A 14,996-nucleotide genomic window follows, 5' to 3' on the forward strand; every position below is an offset into this window, starting at 1 on the left:
GAACATCTAGTGTGTGTTTGTGTGTGTGTGTGTGTGTGTGTGTGTGTGTGTGTGTGTGTGTGTGTGTGTGTGTGTGTGTGTGTGTGTGTGAGAGAGAGAGAGAGAGAGACGCACAGCACACAATTTTAACAGTCACAAGGTTCCTCAACAAATAGAATTCAATAGTTCCTCTTTTAAGTTGAAATGTTTCAGCATGCTCACAAGTCCTTCTGCAGAATTCCTTTTTTTCCACTCCACTTACTTTCCAGCATGTAATTTATTCCCAGACTATACATTTTTGGCAGTCCACAGTTTAGATCATGATATGTATGCGGTCTGTTAGGGCTTACACAAACTGCTCTTCTTTTCTGCAAAAAGTACAGTTGGAAGAATGTGTCTCATGTCATAAAGTTTAAAAGACTTAAGATAGACGCAGAAGTGTAGCAACATAGATTTTATTTACTTTAAAAGCACCTTAGAGAGCTGTGCACATTATTACCATTTCCATAGCTTATACCATTTTATAATAGTTGCATTTTCAAGTAAAGAATAAACAAGCTCTATTATAGTTTTGTTGAGACTGGAATTCTTAGTAGTAACTGAATGAAACAGCAACACCAGAGGAACTGATTATCTCAACAGAAATTTAGACCCTTACTTCTTTCAAGTACAACGCTCAACAGCACCAATTCATGGGCTTGATACATAAATTAGTTTTCCGAGGCCCTTTTTTTAAGCAAGAAAATACATGTCTCTGTCAATGTCACTATACAAATATAAATTGTGATTTTTAAATGATGACTAACAGTCATGTGGGGTAAAATGCTGCTACCTGAGCATTATATATATATATATATAAATGTATGTATCAACATCACTCTGGAAGTGCATAGCTTCCTGCTTCTTGATCAACTCTACACTTGTCAGAGAACACAAAGTGGCTTACTGTAGATTTTGCACATGCAATAGCTATGTATTCACATTTCAAAAACAATCAAAGCAAAGCATTGTATGGCTGAAATGGTTATAAAATCATCATCGTGATCTAAGATGCACAGTATGCTACATTATACAGTAAACTGGAAGTTTAATAACAATATGTGTGTATGAGTATGTGGAAGTTGATCTGTACGTGTTGACACTGTAAACTGCATCATTACTGTTCAACTCTCACAGCTGTAAATGCTTCACTCATAACAATTATCTTGAGTAGCAGGCATTCCACAAGGGGCAATTGGACATCTTTTTAAACTTGAAAAGTATTTTGAGAACAAAATAATGTCTTGCATTTGAAATTCTAAATGCTTGAAAATAGTCACGTCTGAGCACCCACCCTGTTTTCCTAAATCATAGCTTATATACAAAAGGATAAGAGCAACAAAGAAAAAATAGTGCATCAAGGCATTACGTCTAATCCAGGTGACACTGGAGAGCTTGGGGGGGGGAAGAGAGGGTAAATTGGTATAGAATAGAGACATGCTAGAGGCAGACAGTGGCAAAGGGAAGTCCTGTAAGTGCACTAAGTAGAAGCTAACACCCCTCCCTCCCTTCCTGGGCACCTGTTGAAACAGCTAAGCTTATTACTACATCACAAAGGTGGTGGGGAAGTGAGGGTGGTGTGTGTGTGTGTGTGTGTATGTGTGTGTGTGTGTGTGTGTGTGTGTGTGTATTGGAGTATTGCTGAAGAAGCCCAGAAGGAGGGCAAATGTGGCTCACTCCACTACGCTCATCAGTCGACACACACCTCCTTCGATGGCCAAGCACTGTCCAGGAACGGTCCCAGGGGGTAATCTGGATATGTGTGTCTGCAGGTAACAAAAGAAGACACGCACACAATGAGAAAGATGTACAAGCAGAGGCAGGGCTACATCGGGAAAAGGAAACGCTAACGCTAACATCTCTGTATCAATCTGTCTTTATTACTGTCTGTTTAATTTTTTTTTGTACACTGAGCGTTTTTGTACTGTCAATGTGTGATCTGTATACCATTTAACAAAACCAAAATGAAAAAATAAATAAAAAAAGGAGGCATGGATGATGATGAAATGTGGTTTTTATTATTAAGTATTACTACCTTTGTTAGCAGGCAAATAAAACTGAAAATAGCATTGGAGCATAGCAATATGTATAACGGAGCAGCAATGGTTGCTACAGGTATCAAAGAAAAGATAAAATATGGCCCAGGAAGTCCAGTTTCAGAAATACATGTATCAGATGTAAGGCTGATCAGATGTATTGCACAATGGTTTAGAAAAAGGATTTTAGAACTCTGAAAAGTTATCATGACTTCAATTATGACATTATATTACATTGCAGCCTAAGTCAAGCCAGGTTTAGCTTTCTAGTTCTGCTACAGATCTCTGCATTGTGACCCTTGCTATGCCAACATGCTGGTCTCATTGAAATGGACAAGAAGGGGGTTACTAGGGAACCCAAACCCCACAATCACAATGAAGTTCGTAGTTGCTTGCTTAATACACGTAGGTTTAGGGTTAAAACAATTTAGATATAATTTAAATAAAATAATATCAAAGAGGAGGGGGATAAATGCAACGCAATCAGCAATTTCAGCAATCAAGAAGCCACATAGGATTCCTACTGTGGCATCATGAGCATGTATCCCTGAAGTCTGAAGATGCCAAGTAAGTATTTATAGAGACAGAGTAATTGGATAAAGGGTACAGACTGTTTGAGCAGAGGAAAAGAGAGAACGAAAGGGGCAAGGCAGCTGGGAAGATGGGAGTGAAACTTCAACAAGGAGATCGAACATGACTCTCCCTGTTCCAATAAATTCTCTCTCTCTCTCTCTCTCTACACTGGCTCCAGCCATGGGGGGCGAGTTCATCCACTTATTGACCAGGCTACTGAATTGGCCTGACATCACTCCTCCAGTCGCAGGAGTATTCACCTCTACAGGATTTTTCTTCTTGTGTAAGCTTGGACTATGGCCCCATTTGCACCCCGAGGGCAACTGTCACTACAATGGGACAACAGCCAGACAAGGCCATGCACACATGGCAACACTCTTAAGGGCTATTATGCCTCCAGTACCCCTTTCTGAGTTCATCCTCTCCCCTTCATCTTCTAAAGACCAGGTTAAAGAAAGGCCTTGTTTAAACTGTTTTGACTGAAGGTCCATAGCAGAGACATCATCAACTAATGGTGACATGTTAAATGTTTTGCTTTTGATGTTTGCATGTCAGAGGGAAAGACCTTTGCAATGTTTTTTTTTAAATTCCAACCACATTGAATACACAGCTGAAAACACTACTGGGCACAATTAGTGCCTAGCTTTTGCAAGAAAACTGTGTGCCCTAACCCTCACCCCTACACGCAACCTGGCAGCATTTGTTAAGAGCTTCATTTTTTATTTCCATCTGACAGAATGGACAATTTGAGTGAGTAAGCAGGAAGAGTAAAAGGCTTACTAAACCAAACAAGTGAGTAATTACACCAGCACATCGCTAAGAGCATTGTGTGCCTTTCACAAGCTGCGGCACTAGTTCAGAAGTCCAGGTTACAGTAGTCCCACTTTGCCAGACTATCCATCCTCTGCGGAGCGGAGGAGGGTCTGGCTAGTCCACACAGCATTCAGGTTTAATTCTGGTTTAATGGCATTTCTTTAAACCAATCACAATAGTCTTAGGCAGTGCTAAGCTCCGCACAGAGCCGCGCAGTAAAATAATCACGTGAGACAAAACTCAGATTGGACAGATAGTCTAGCTGTCTGGATTTACCCTGCAGAGATCTGAGGAGCAGTTAACCCTAGTCCTCATAAATCCAGTTTTTAGAGTTTAAAATTCCAACACAAAGAAAGCGAAAGGTGTGGCCAGTTTGGCTCAGTGGATGGAGCAGGCGCCCATATATTGAGAGGTTTATGGCTCGACGCAGAAGTCCAGGGTTCGAATCCGACCTGTGACGATTTCCTGCATGTCTTCCCCCTCTCTCTCCCATTTCTCACTGTCAAAAATTAAAAGGTGGAAAAGCCCAAAAAATAATCTTAAAAAAAAGAAAGCGAAAGGTAACAGACATCGGCAAAATACATGCATCTGGCGTTATTTCCTGCGGCACCGGAGGTAGGGTAAGGGGAAAGACCGAGAAATGAGATTCAGCCTAAGGTTACAGGGATACCATAGTGAGGATGAGTAGTGCTTCGGGCTCAGAGGTCACACAACAGATGTCCGAACACTTCTTTGACATCCAATCTGGTCAGCATCAGACAAATTTATGTGTACACTAAATTCCTCATTAAAGTGCTCATATTATGCTCATTTTCAGGTTCATAATTGTAATTTGAGATTGTATCAGAATAGGTTTACATGGTTTAATTTTCAAAAAACACCATATTTTTGTTGTACTGCACATTGCTGCAGCTCCTCTTTTCACCCTGTGTCAGGTCTCTGTTTTAGCTACAGAGTGAGACCTCGCAACTTCTTTTTTGTCAGTCGCACATGCGCAGTAGCTAGGTAAGGATTACATGAGCTAGCTAGCTGTTTCTCCAACTTCAGCCCATACAAGGCAGGATTAGCCGGGAGTCTTCTTCTAAACGAGGGCGCCCTTCCAACTTTGCGTGGAATACCTGCAGAACAGGGACATGTAACCAGTTCTATACAATTCATTTTGTAGATTAGGGTGAATTTGTGTGTGTTGTAGCAGTGTTTTGCCATTGAGAACGGGCTAGCATGCTAAAGGTTAGCCCCCTAGGCCCCTCGTCTCGGCTAGTGACGTAGAAAGCCGTGCAGATTTTGAACAGCTCACCCGGAGACTTAAGGCAGGACACATTCAGAAACCCGTATCTCACTCAAAACAGCATGGATGTTTTTTTTTTTTCAAAGTTTGTATGCGTGTGGAAGCACCAGAGACACAAAATAACACCCCAAATCCCAGAAAAAGTGATTTTTTCATAATATGGGCAATTTAACATTTACACCATATTTGTGTCTATGTTGTGCCAACCTTTACTATCACTCAGATTTTTTTGGATTATTTGAATTATTAGTCTGCAGCAGATTTACATGACGAAAAGCTTTTGGCCATTAGCAATACAACACAGTACAGTGCCAAAGTACTTAGACTGAATCCATGTTTGACAAAGCAGCGTAAACTACTTATAAAGCCAGTAGGGTTGAAAGGAGCAACCATATGTAAAATTATACGATAGCTGGGTTAGATAGACAGAAAAAAAAACGAAGACACGCAAACCTTCAGTGAGCCTGTTGGTACCCAGTGACTGAAGTGACCACATTACAGGACTACGGCTGAGTCAAAATATAACGTGAAAAACACAGCTCCATTGTATCTGTCGGAGAAAAACAACAGTGTTTGGTGATATGAATGTGTTTAGGAGCTAGAGAAGCCACACATTAACACCACAGCATAGGCCAAAGGAAAATTTAGCTCTATGACTATGCGGCTGTTTTTGTGTTGTGGCTTTCACATTCCTTTCTTTTAAAATAAAATCATATGCTATTTATTCCCCATGCTACATGGACAGTAAAAATAAAACGCACCATAAAAACTAGACATTGCTGTGTAATATACAAAGCAGACAATAACCAGGAGGCCTGAATTGCATGCCATTTGATTTTCTCTGGCCTGTCGCAACTTGAGCAGCCAAAAGCTTTATAGTGGTAATAATGTCCAGGACGAGGGAACTGAGCCATGGTGGTGGTGCTGTGGATCCTACACTTCTCTTTCATCTGTCCAATCATGACAAACAATAAAACAATAGTCTAACTGTTTCAGAAGCGCCACCACTGGCCTGTCCATGCAGCTTTGTGTAGCTCTGTAAAGCACTGCTTGATGTTCTGATGTGCTGTACAGTGAAAACACAGGTGAGCGTTTGAATAAAACCAGATGCTCTCCCTCTGCAGCACTTTAAAGTTATTTTATACAATAATGTCAAAAGGATTAGAAAACAGACTCAACTTTTGCCAAAACATCTGATTGAAAAAAAAAAAAGAAACCTCAGAGGGTTTTTCAGACAGTGTCTGAAAAACTGGTCTGAAACCTAACACATTGTGGACTGTACTGTAGCATGCTTCACTGTTCTCCTGGGTTTATTAATGGTTGTTTTCCCCAAAAATTATAACATACATATATATATATATTTGAGAATTAAAACACTGAAAGGGTAGTAGACTTACTACAATATAAATACTGTCTGACCTCTGTTCCAAATACTCCTGCTACTGTGTATCAGCCCTTCCATGTTTTTACAAAGAAAAGCAGTGGAAGATGGACTCTGGCTGGTTAGAAATGCCCAGTGAGATGCTAATAAGAATGGGAGGAATGTCTGTAGAATAGCAGCTGAGGCAGTGGATGGCTCTGGCTCTATACGCAATCTCTGCATCTAACTAACATGTGCACATGCTTAAATCAGGATGAATTATTCAGGCAACCTATTAAACGTGCAATGGGAACACTAATCCTTATTAAGTTTTCTTCAGCAAGTATTTATGACAACACAGTGAACGAAGTCTTCATTGGAAGAACTGGTTATGCACTGCCTGTGCTGCTGCAGCTTGGACACCAGCATCAACCCTCATCTGCACTGCTCCCAGTGCTGCAGTGCAACATGGTAAGATGACAAAGACTTGATGCCTTTTATGAGGACTTAATTTAACACTTCATCTCCACAAAATCTGCATTTCCTACATTGTCTGAGGCAGAACTTCGCCACAGTTTTGACATCTGCCATCAGGGCCATGGACATGAAGGTTCCAGCTCCTGGGCCTCTATCACATACAGACCACTTAGTTTACAGACAACAGACATCATGAATGGAGCCTGCTCGCATTAAGGTTCCCATCGCTGGCTTTTTGCACTTCGCTAAATTGAAGAGAAAACAGATGCGTTCCTATGCAATCCCCTCAATGGACGATAGGCTGACAGTGAGCGGGGGGCCAACTCTGGGCCCAGCTTGGGCGCAACGGGTAAAACCTTGTTTTGCACCCAGTGTGGCGGCGTAAAGGACAGAACAGCCAGCTTCTGGTATGCAGACGATGAGAGCCACAGAGGCTCATGGGAGCTTCGTAGAGCACTGTGAGGTTTGGTGGAGCAGCTGTGTTCTTGGCTGCACTCTCCAATATCACTGTGTCACCAATGCCCCGTTGAGAGGAAGTGGATACCATGTCCCAGGAGATCCAGAAACCACTACTGACAGATGATATTCCTGGAGCTGCACCCACTGAACACAATTTTATAAAGAACATTCTGCGTGCATATATTAATGAAGTGATACTGGGCGACAGGTTCACCACAACAGATTTTAAAAGGTGCTTACTTTAATGCTTCTGTGGTGCCTTGACAGAGGATGTTTCTGCAATTTAAATTTAAGGAGTGCTAAAGACTGCTGTTCTACTCCTTACGTTCTCTGCACTATTCCAAAGTCTCTGACAGAGCACCTTAAGCCACTGTGGCGAAAAGAAAGTGTGTTAATCATAAATGCTGTTGCATGTCCACAGTGAGGCTTATGACAGTAGGGACATAGTGGAGAAATTAACATAATGGGTTTGTGCCTACTATACCAGTAATACCACCCTCCGCCAATGCCTGCTAAAACTCCATATATACATGCTTTATTTTTTTCCCCTTTATTTCAGAGTGACAGTGGATAGACAGGAAAGGTGGGATGGAGATGGGGGATGACACGCAGCAAAGGGCCGCAGGTCGGATTCGAACCTGGGCCACTGCAAAGGCCTCAGCCTACATGGGGCACACGCTCTTACTGGGTGAGCTAGAGGTCACCCCCTATACATGCTTTATGTAACAATGTCAACAAAACAAACAGTTCACTGTGTTCTGCTCATCTCTTTATGTTGGCACAGGCGTGAAAGGGGAGCTTGCATGCTCACATTCAACCACAAAGCCCAATACACAGAGCACATCCGACAAATATGCAGATTGATATTGATATCCCCAGTGGTGCATGACTTTCAGTAAACTTTATGGTTCTTTTGGACCAGGTAGGGCCAGAGAGGGGGAGTGACGAGAGAGCTAGACCAAGAGACAGAGGAAAGGCGGGGTGAGGGGGCCGGGAGGCGGCACGAAGGGCAAACACTTTGAAATCTGAACCAGGCTTGAACAACAGTGCCCTCTCTTTATACAGAGTGACAGGGATACATTAGCCAAACAAATCAGTCCAAGCTGAGACTCCATTTAGAGCCAAGAGACCAGAGCATTAAGTTGTGTTGCACAATGACCGATTCAAGTCAAATAATTTATGTACTGAGGAGTTTTGCTAATGATTTTTAGAAAGTTAAGGTCCTGGAGGAGGATCACAGAACCTCAACAACAAAATTGTAAATGTAATGTTGACTTAAAAGATCTCTGCAAAGAGTTTTAGTCCCATAATCCAAAAGGCACAACATATTAGCCGCTTTCCGACCAAGTAGTTATAGGAACGTAGTTATAGGAACACTCCACTTCTAAACAGATCTACTAACTACTCTCCCCCAAAACTGTTTTTTCCAATTGCATTCGCACTGGCCAAGTGGCCATAGGGACTGGTAGGAGGGGTAAGGGAGTGATGCAAGCACAGCAACGGTCTTTATAGTGTTAAAATCAGAAAACAAATACACCAAAAAAGTATGAACTAAATACTAAATCTAATGTATATAGCATATTTGTCATAATTTAAACAAGTCTCCCGAAGAGAAACGTATCTCTCTCCCCCGCCTCTGCCTGCTGCGCTGTGGACGTGTGTGTGTGTGTGTGTGTGTGTGTGTGTGTGTGTGTGTGTGTGTGTGTGACTGTGTGTGTGTGTGTGTGTGTGTGTGTGTGTGACGGCCGGCCAGCTGCAGGACACGCTTGTGGAGTTTAACTCCGAAAAGACAGTTAACCACAGGTTCCCGTTAATCTTATGATGGACATGTGTTGTGATATTTAAACAAACGAACCGTCAACGGCAAAATAAAAGCAAGTTGAATTCAACAATTACCACAAACTGGCATCTAAATAACTAAATTAGGATTAAATATATCTTTTGGGGGATTTTATTTTTATAAAAGTTATGTTTTTTTTACATTTTTATATTCTTCATTCCCATTTTAAATCCATAGTGTATCAGTCACAGTTATGATACTGGCGAAGACAGGTGAGCTAGCCAGTATTTCATGCGACTCAATACAACTTATTGAGTCATTTTCTCTGGAGGAATTGATAAACAACTAGACAAGAATCTGGCTAAAAGACGCCTCATTTCATTCATTCAACATTTTAATTCTGCAGTCAGGTGGAGTTTCTGAAAAATCTGCCACAGTACTTAAACAGAGTCCTTTGTTTTAATGATTTGTTCTAATTAACATCAACATGATGTAAAACAATCTTCATAAAAGTCAAATATATGGTTGTAACTACATGTGCAGTCTTAAAGTTTTGTTAATGAGGTAAGGATGATTAGGTTTCTATATAAGCAAATTGTATTTGAAACTCATTGCAAGACAGACCGCTTATCAAGCTAACTGGGAAGCTCACCTTTGCTTTGCTATCTTGGGCAGACATGTAGCCAACACACATGCTCTCTGTGGTGTGACTCCATAGAAACTCCACTGTGAAAACACACAGATACAAAAGGTTAATTACAGAGTGAAGAGGAGAAAATAAATTAACATAAATACACATTGATATAAATGTTGCCTGGATCAACGGAAGTACATTTCCAGGATAAAGTTAGTCCGACTGTGGCAAACAACCCAGAGCGTTTTTTTCTCCTATCCTAGAATGTATCTGTGGAGTAGCTAGACCTTACTCCACATCACTGTGGAGATAGGTCTGGCAATGCCAGACAAGAATAAATGTAATAGTATAACTATAAAGAGCCAGGGGACAGAGCGAGGGTATGGGGAGGGAACTAAACTAAAGGTTTAAACTTTTAGTTTAGTAACAGTCACATAATAATGAACCCAAATCAAGTCTTTCCATCTGCCAGAGGAAAACGTTCGGCAGGTGACTCAGCGTGCTGAACTGCGGTAAACTCTGAGCATGCCCATTATCATTACAAATATACTGTATGACTTGCAGTTGTGACATAACTGCAGAGGAAGGTAGAACGTGTGAGTTAGAGAAGACATTACAGCACCCATAGGTTGTGGTCGACATACTGTTTATTCTTGTAAATCAACAAAGAGCCGTTTGCAGTCCACAGTAATCTGAGGTAGTCCACACCCTGCACAAGGGCTACGGTCCATAAAAACGGCATCAAACAGGGCCAGTACACCAGTGTGTAAGTGGTACTTTGGAGCATTTTATTAGTCAAGCTGACATACTGTATAACATAAATAGCAAATCAAGATTTAATCCCTCCTACATGGAATGGAGAACCATTTGCTCTACTTTGTCAGGGAACTTAAACTCATCCATCGGTTTCTTTTGAGCTGAGGGTTCGATATACATCATGTTAAAATTACCGCAAAGGGCAAAGGGCAACGGGCAACATAAAAACCCAGTAGTAAGTCATATGGGCTAAACGTTTGGACAGACCTCTGATTGAGTCAAATTCCATGATGGTAAAGCTTTGCAAAAGGAAGGATCATTCTCAGAAGCTCCAGGTAGAGAAACCAGATCCGCCAATACAATCAGCCAAACTGGGCAGTAGTCAGAAGGCCTCCACTTGTCTGAAGATTAGCTGTTGATGCCATAGTGGGAGGTCTCGGTTTGAATCTGAGATGAAGGGTGTGAAACCAGAGACTGATTGTGCGAATGAAAACACAGACCACCCGCCAGGAAAGCCACAGTGCCTCCTCCCCCTGCTCCCATCTATCGGATGATGGATTTTTAAATATTAACAGCCAAATCTCTGCCTACCATAAGCTGTGGCGCCGAGGTCTGAGTGTGATCATTCTTGAAATGATTAATGTCTTACCCAGTATACCCTGAATATTTTGTGACGGCGGAGGTTCCACACATCTGCAGCAGCGCAAGACAATTACTCCACCCAAAACACGATCTTCACCGGCCAGAAAGGGTGAGCCTGGACACACACAGAAAACACCACACTTGAGATGACTTAACAAGGCATAAACATGGGGGGGGGGGAATTCTCAATCAACAAAGTCTCTTGTATACTTATAGTTTTCCACCCTCTCACATTGAATCAAGGATAACATAAAAAAAACTAGACAAAACACAGACCTTTCAATCGAATTAAGGTGATCTAAGACAAAGAAATCTTTCTATTCAAGTTGTTTGTCTTTCTGGCCAAGTTAAACAACTGAAAGCTATTATTCGCATGGATTTATTTTATTTAGCAGACTGTTCAATTAACAAATATTTCATTGTTTACACTCCTGTACCACAACATTTAACCAAACGAAAAACACCCAGCTACATAACTCAAAAAGAACTTTGGGTCAATTGTGTGGAACGAACCTCTCTCGTTTCCTAAATTCAAAAGAGGCAAAATTGAATGAGGTGTTGTGTATAAAAAAAAAACTTGGATTGGCTGATCAGTGAGGGGCAATAAAAGAAAAAAGGGCTCAGTTGGGAAAAGAACAAACTAAAAACAGCTACAGTGCGTCTTGAAATGTCTCAACACAGCAACAGGAAAAAGAACAGCAGGACCAATTGGTGCATTTGATGAAAACATGTTTGCGTCTGCATGCCGTTGTTTCTTTGTTGCGTTTCACGCCGATTTTGGTTCCATGTCGTAATGTTTTCCTCACTCTATAAAACTTTAACACTTTTGAGTGCAGCTTGGACAACATTCACACAAAATCCAGGTTTTTGTTGTACATTTTGTTATACCCTTCAGAATAACACTGACAACTTTGCATGTTGTAAACATGAGAGCAGTTCAATTATTGTCTAAATGTTTATATTATTTTACCATAACAATAAAAGAATAATAAATTAAATGTGATTTAACTATTTTTGAGTGTCCACATTTGTGTGTGTGTGTGTACAATGAAAGTACTGTATTACACAAAAAGATCTAAAAATACTGATGTGTTGCCTTTAAAGATAATCTATTTAGAGAACCTGACAAATGTATCATGGAAGTTGAGTGAGAGGCCTCCACATCACAGACACTGTCATCATTGCTCTTGCTAAGGCAGGATTTATGGAGCTTTGTTTTGACTTAATGTGCATCTTGAAAGGAAACAGCAGAAGAATTAACTTCAAATTGACTTCATCCAGCCCGTCCAAATGTCTTGGTGTTACAGATGTCCATGACAAAGCCAAACTGGGACGGACTTTTAAAAGGAGGCCAAAACAAGGCAGAAACCACCACATGTTTCCACATGCTCCGTCTTCTCTGAGCTATCCCAGTGGTCATTCACAGGCGCAGCAAACACAGTTAACAAGACCTTCTAAAAAACTGACCACTTCTGAGAATATGGCAAAAAAAAAATAACATCTTCACATGAACTTTTAACAAAAACAATTGTGTCTTCCAAAATTATCCGTGGCCGTCAGCTGTGATGCGTGGAACATTTGAAGGTTTAAACAGTGAACGAAAACGATCCATAAATCAAAAGCCGTCTCTTCAGATTCTATTATTTCCAATGTTTCCAAAGTTGTTAGCTCATTCCTTATGTTATGCAACATCTGTTTGTTAGCTTGATTCTCTCAGTACATAATTGTGTTTCTCGCAAAACACGTTCTTGACAAACAAATCTGTGTGTATGGAAAGTAGTGGGAGTCAGGCTGCATGTGGGTGACTCACTGATGAACTTGTTTTGCATAGCCTCCAGCAGTGCTTGATGGGCATCTTCAGACTGCATGGCAGCAGAGCATTCCCGTGCCAGCATGGTGCGAATCAGATGCTCTCCGCAGCCTGGCAAAAAAAGACACAGACACAGCTGAACCTGTCTCATTCACTTGCATTAAAAAGGTGCTCTAAGCGATGTCACGCGTTTTTTTAGGCTACAACATTTTTTATCACATACAGCAAACATCTCCTCACTATCCGCGAGCTGCCTGTCCCCTGAACACACTGTAAAAAACCGCGGTCTCTGTAGACAGCCCAGGCTCCACAAACGGCAACAAAAAACAAACTGCGCCAATCTGCACCACGAAACATAAACAGTGTTCCAGCCAATAACCGACAAGAAGGATTTGGGGGTGGGGGTTGGGGGTTTAGTGCCCAGAAGGAAGGGGGAGGGGGAGGGGACAGGATGAGAAGGAGGGAGGGACAAACTAGCCTCCGTTTTGTTTGACAATAGTTCGAACGTCAACAAGAAGTGACATTACCCAACATCGCTTAGAACACCTTTAACTCATTTCTTTCTTGTAAGCATGCACGCCTTCAATCAGAATTACACAAGGTCTCCAGTGAGTTCCCTTTGAGATAGTTGAAGCACATGTAGTACAAACCACTTACGTCAAAGAATGCAAGGCACATTAAAAAAAAATCTGACTTTTTTATTTATTAATCACATCTCGATATTTTCACATCTTGAGGTTTAAGTGAATTTTGAAGAGATCCGTATATGCGAGCATTTGCTGATTACCATTTGTAATACTATGCTTTGATATTCATAACTTGTTAAAAAGATCACAGTTTCCCAATATATCTGGTTACTAAGTTACATAATGGAAATTATTGCAAAATTAAAGGATTTATTTTACAAAAGTTTTGGTGCTACTGCAGTCATTTCAGCACAGTCTCAGCAGCGTGATGACTTTAAACTTTATTATTTCAGGTACGTAACAATGACAGCGCCTAGGGGCTGCCAAGTACAGCTGGCTTGCTCAAGGGCACACTGACAGTAATTGCTGAGGGAGGGTATGTGTTTCTCATTTAGTTTCCCCTGCACAGATTCCCAGCTGGTCTGGGAATTTGAAACGGCAACCAGTATTAATTCCACTTCTGTTAACTCTGCTCTGTGTATGTGCATGCATGCATGCTTGTAACATGTATCACCATGACACATTTATGAATCAATTTTATGTTTTATTTTATGTTATGTTAAATTAACATAAGTCAAAACATAGCAGGTTTTTGTTTTTATATACCTTAGATAATATGCTACATACTGCTTAAAAGACCAATACCTTGTTGTTGTTAAGGAACAGACAGATATTGAATGCATGCTTACAAAATAATTTTTCTCAAATGTGAAGTGTGCCCGCACTCAGAAAAAAGACAAGAAATCTAAAAGTGAAAAGAAAACACATCTGGCAAAAGCTCCTGTTAAACTCCATAAAGACTGAATAATATAGCCTTGTTGTTTCTGTAAACACAAACGAAGGCCTCATAAAATATCAGGTAACTACAACAAAACTGAATGCAGATCGGTAACTGTGGAGACCAGATGCCTGGAGCAATTCAAAGTTCTTTTTGAACGAGAGCATAACGTCAGATTGGCCAGGTAATGTGCCTTTTGTACTGTGTACTGTGTTTACCGCAAACTGCTCTGTCCCAGGGGAAGTGGATATTATGGAAGCACAAACACGGTTGAGCAGGAACTGCAGCAAGATGCCCAGACTAAAGCAATTCAACAGAAGAGAAGTATAAAAAGAAAGAGGCCAACTAGGAGACACTGTATGTGACAGCCAACAGCAGCAAGAGCGAACAGTGAAGTTTGTGAGCTGTTCTCTCATAGGCCACAGCAGCAAGTGAAGGCCAGACAAAGCAAGTCAACGCATATAAAACAAAGAATTATTTTTTGACCAAATCTAGAAACTTGACTCATCAGTCTACATTCTGCATGTAACTGTTATTTCTTACAAAACAGACTAAAATGGAAGGGGTGGGAGGGCAAAGTGGTGGCGAGGTAAAAGAGAGGAAAGAGTGACATATAGAGTATGGACCATGCTCCTCGAGTCAGAATGAAAATGATTGTTTTTCTGTTTCTTTTGATAGGAATGCCTTTCATGTTCGGAAAATTAAAAGCAGGTGTTATACTGGAACACACATTATGTTCTCCATACCCATAAGGAAAAGCTTTTTTCAAAGTAACATCAAAGGCAAAGCCACAATATAGGAAGACAGGAAAATACATACAGAGCAAACATCTACCCTTCATTTACTGTCAAGAACAGTAGGAATGCTATAAAAAGGGATTTGTTTT

The 14,996-nt window shown here is 40.9% G+C and overlaps 1 protein-coding gene across 2 annotated transcripts in view; it reads right to left on the reverse strand.

Moving 5' to 3' along the window:
- Positions 1–371: 371 nt before the first annotated feature.
- Positions 372–14,996, reverse strand: part of tasp1 (taspase, threonine aspartase, 1) — a 30,961-nt gene continuing 16,336 nt past the window's right edge. The window contains exons 11-14 of one of the 2 annotated variants that reach the window (XM_031301829.2): positions 12,647–12,757; positions 10,844–10,951; positions 9,457–9,530; positions 372–1,784 (exon numbers count right to left, since the gene is read on the reverse strand). In XM_031301829.2, coding sequence (XP_031157689.1) covers positions 1,692–1,784; positions 9,457–9,530; positions 10,844–10,951; positions 12,647–12,757 — 386 coding nt within the window. In that variant the 3' untranslated portion in view covers positions 372–1,691. Of the gene's footprint in view, positions 1,785–9,456; positions 9,531–10,461; positions 10,642–10,843; positions 10,952–12,646; positions 12,758–14,996 lie in introns of those variants that run through there. The other variant, XR_004105347.2, reaches the window with a different exon arrangement.

Source organism: Sander lucioperca, chromosome 15 (genome assembly GCF_008315115.2).
Source record: "Sander lucioperca isolate FBNREF2018 chromosome 15, SLUC_FBN_1.2, whole genome shotgun sequence".
NCBI classification, from domain to species: Eukaryota; Metazoa; Chordata; class Actinopteri; order Perciformes; family Percidae; genus Sander; species Sander lucioperca.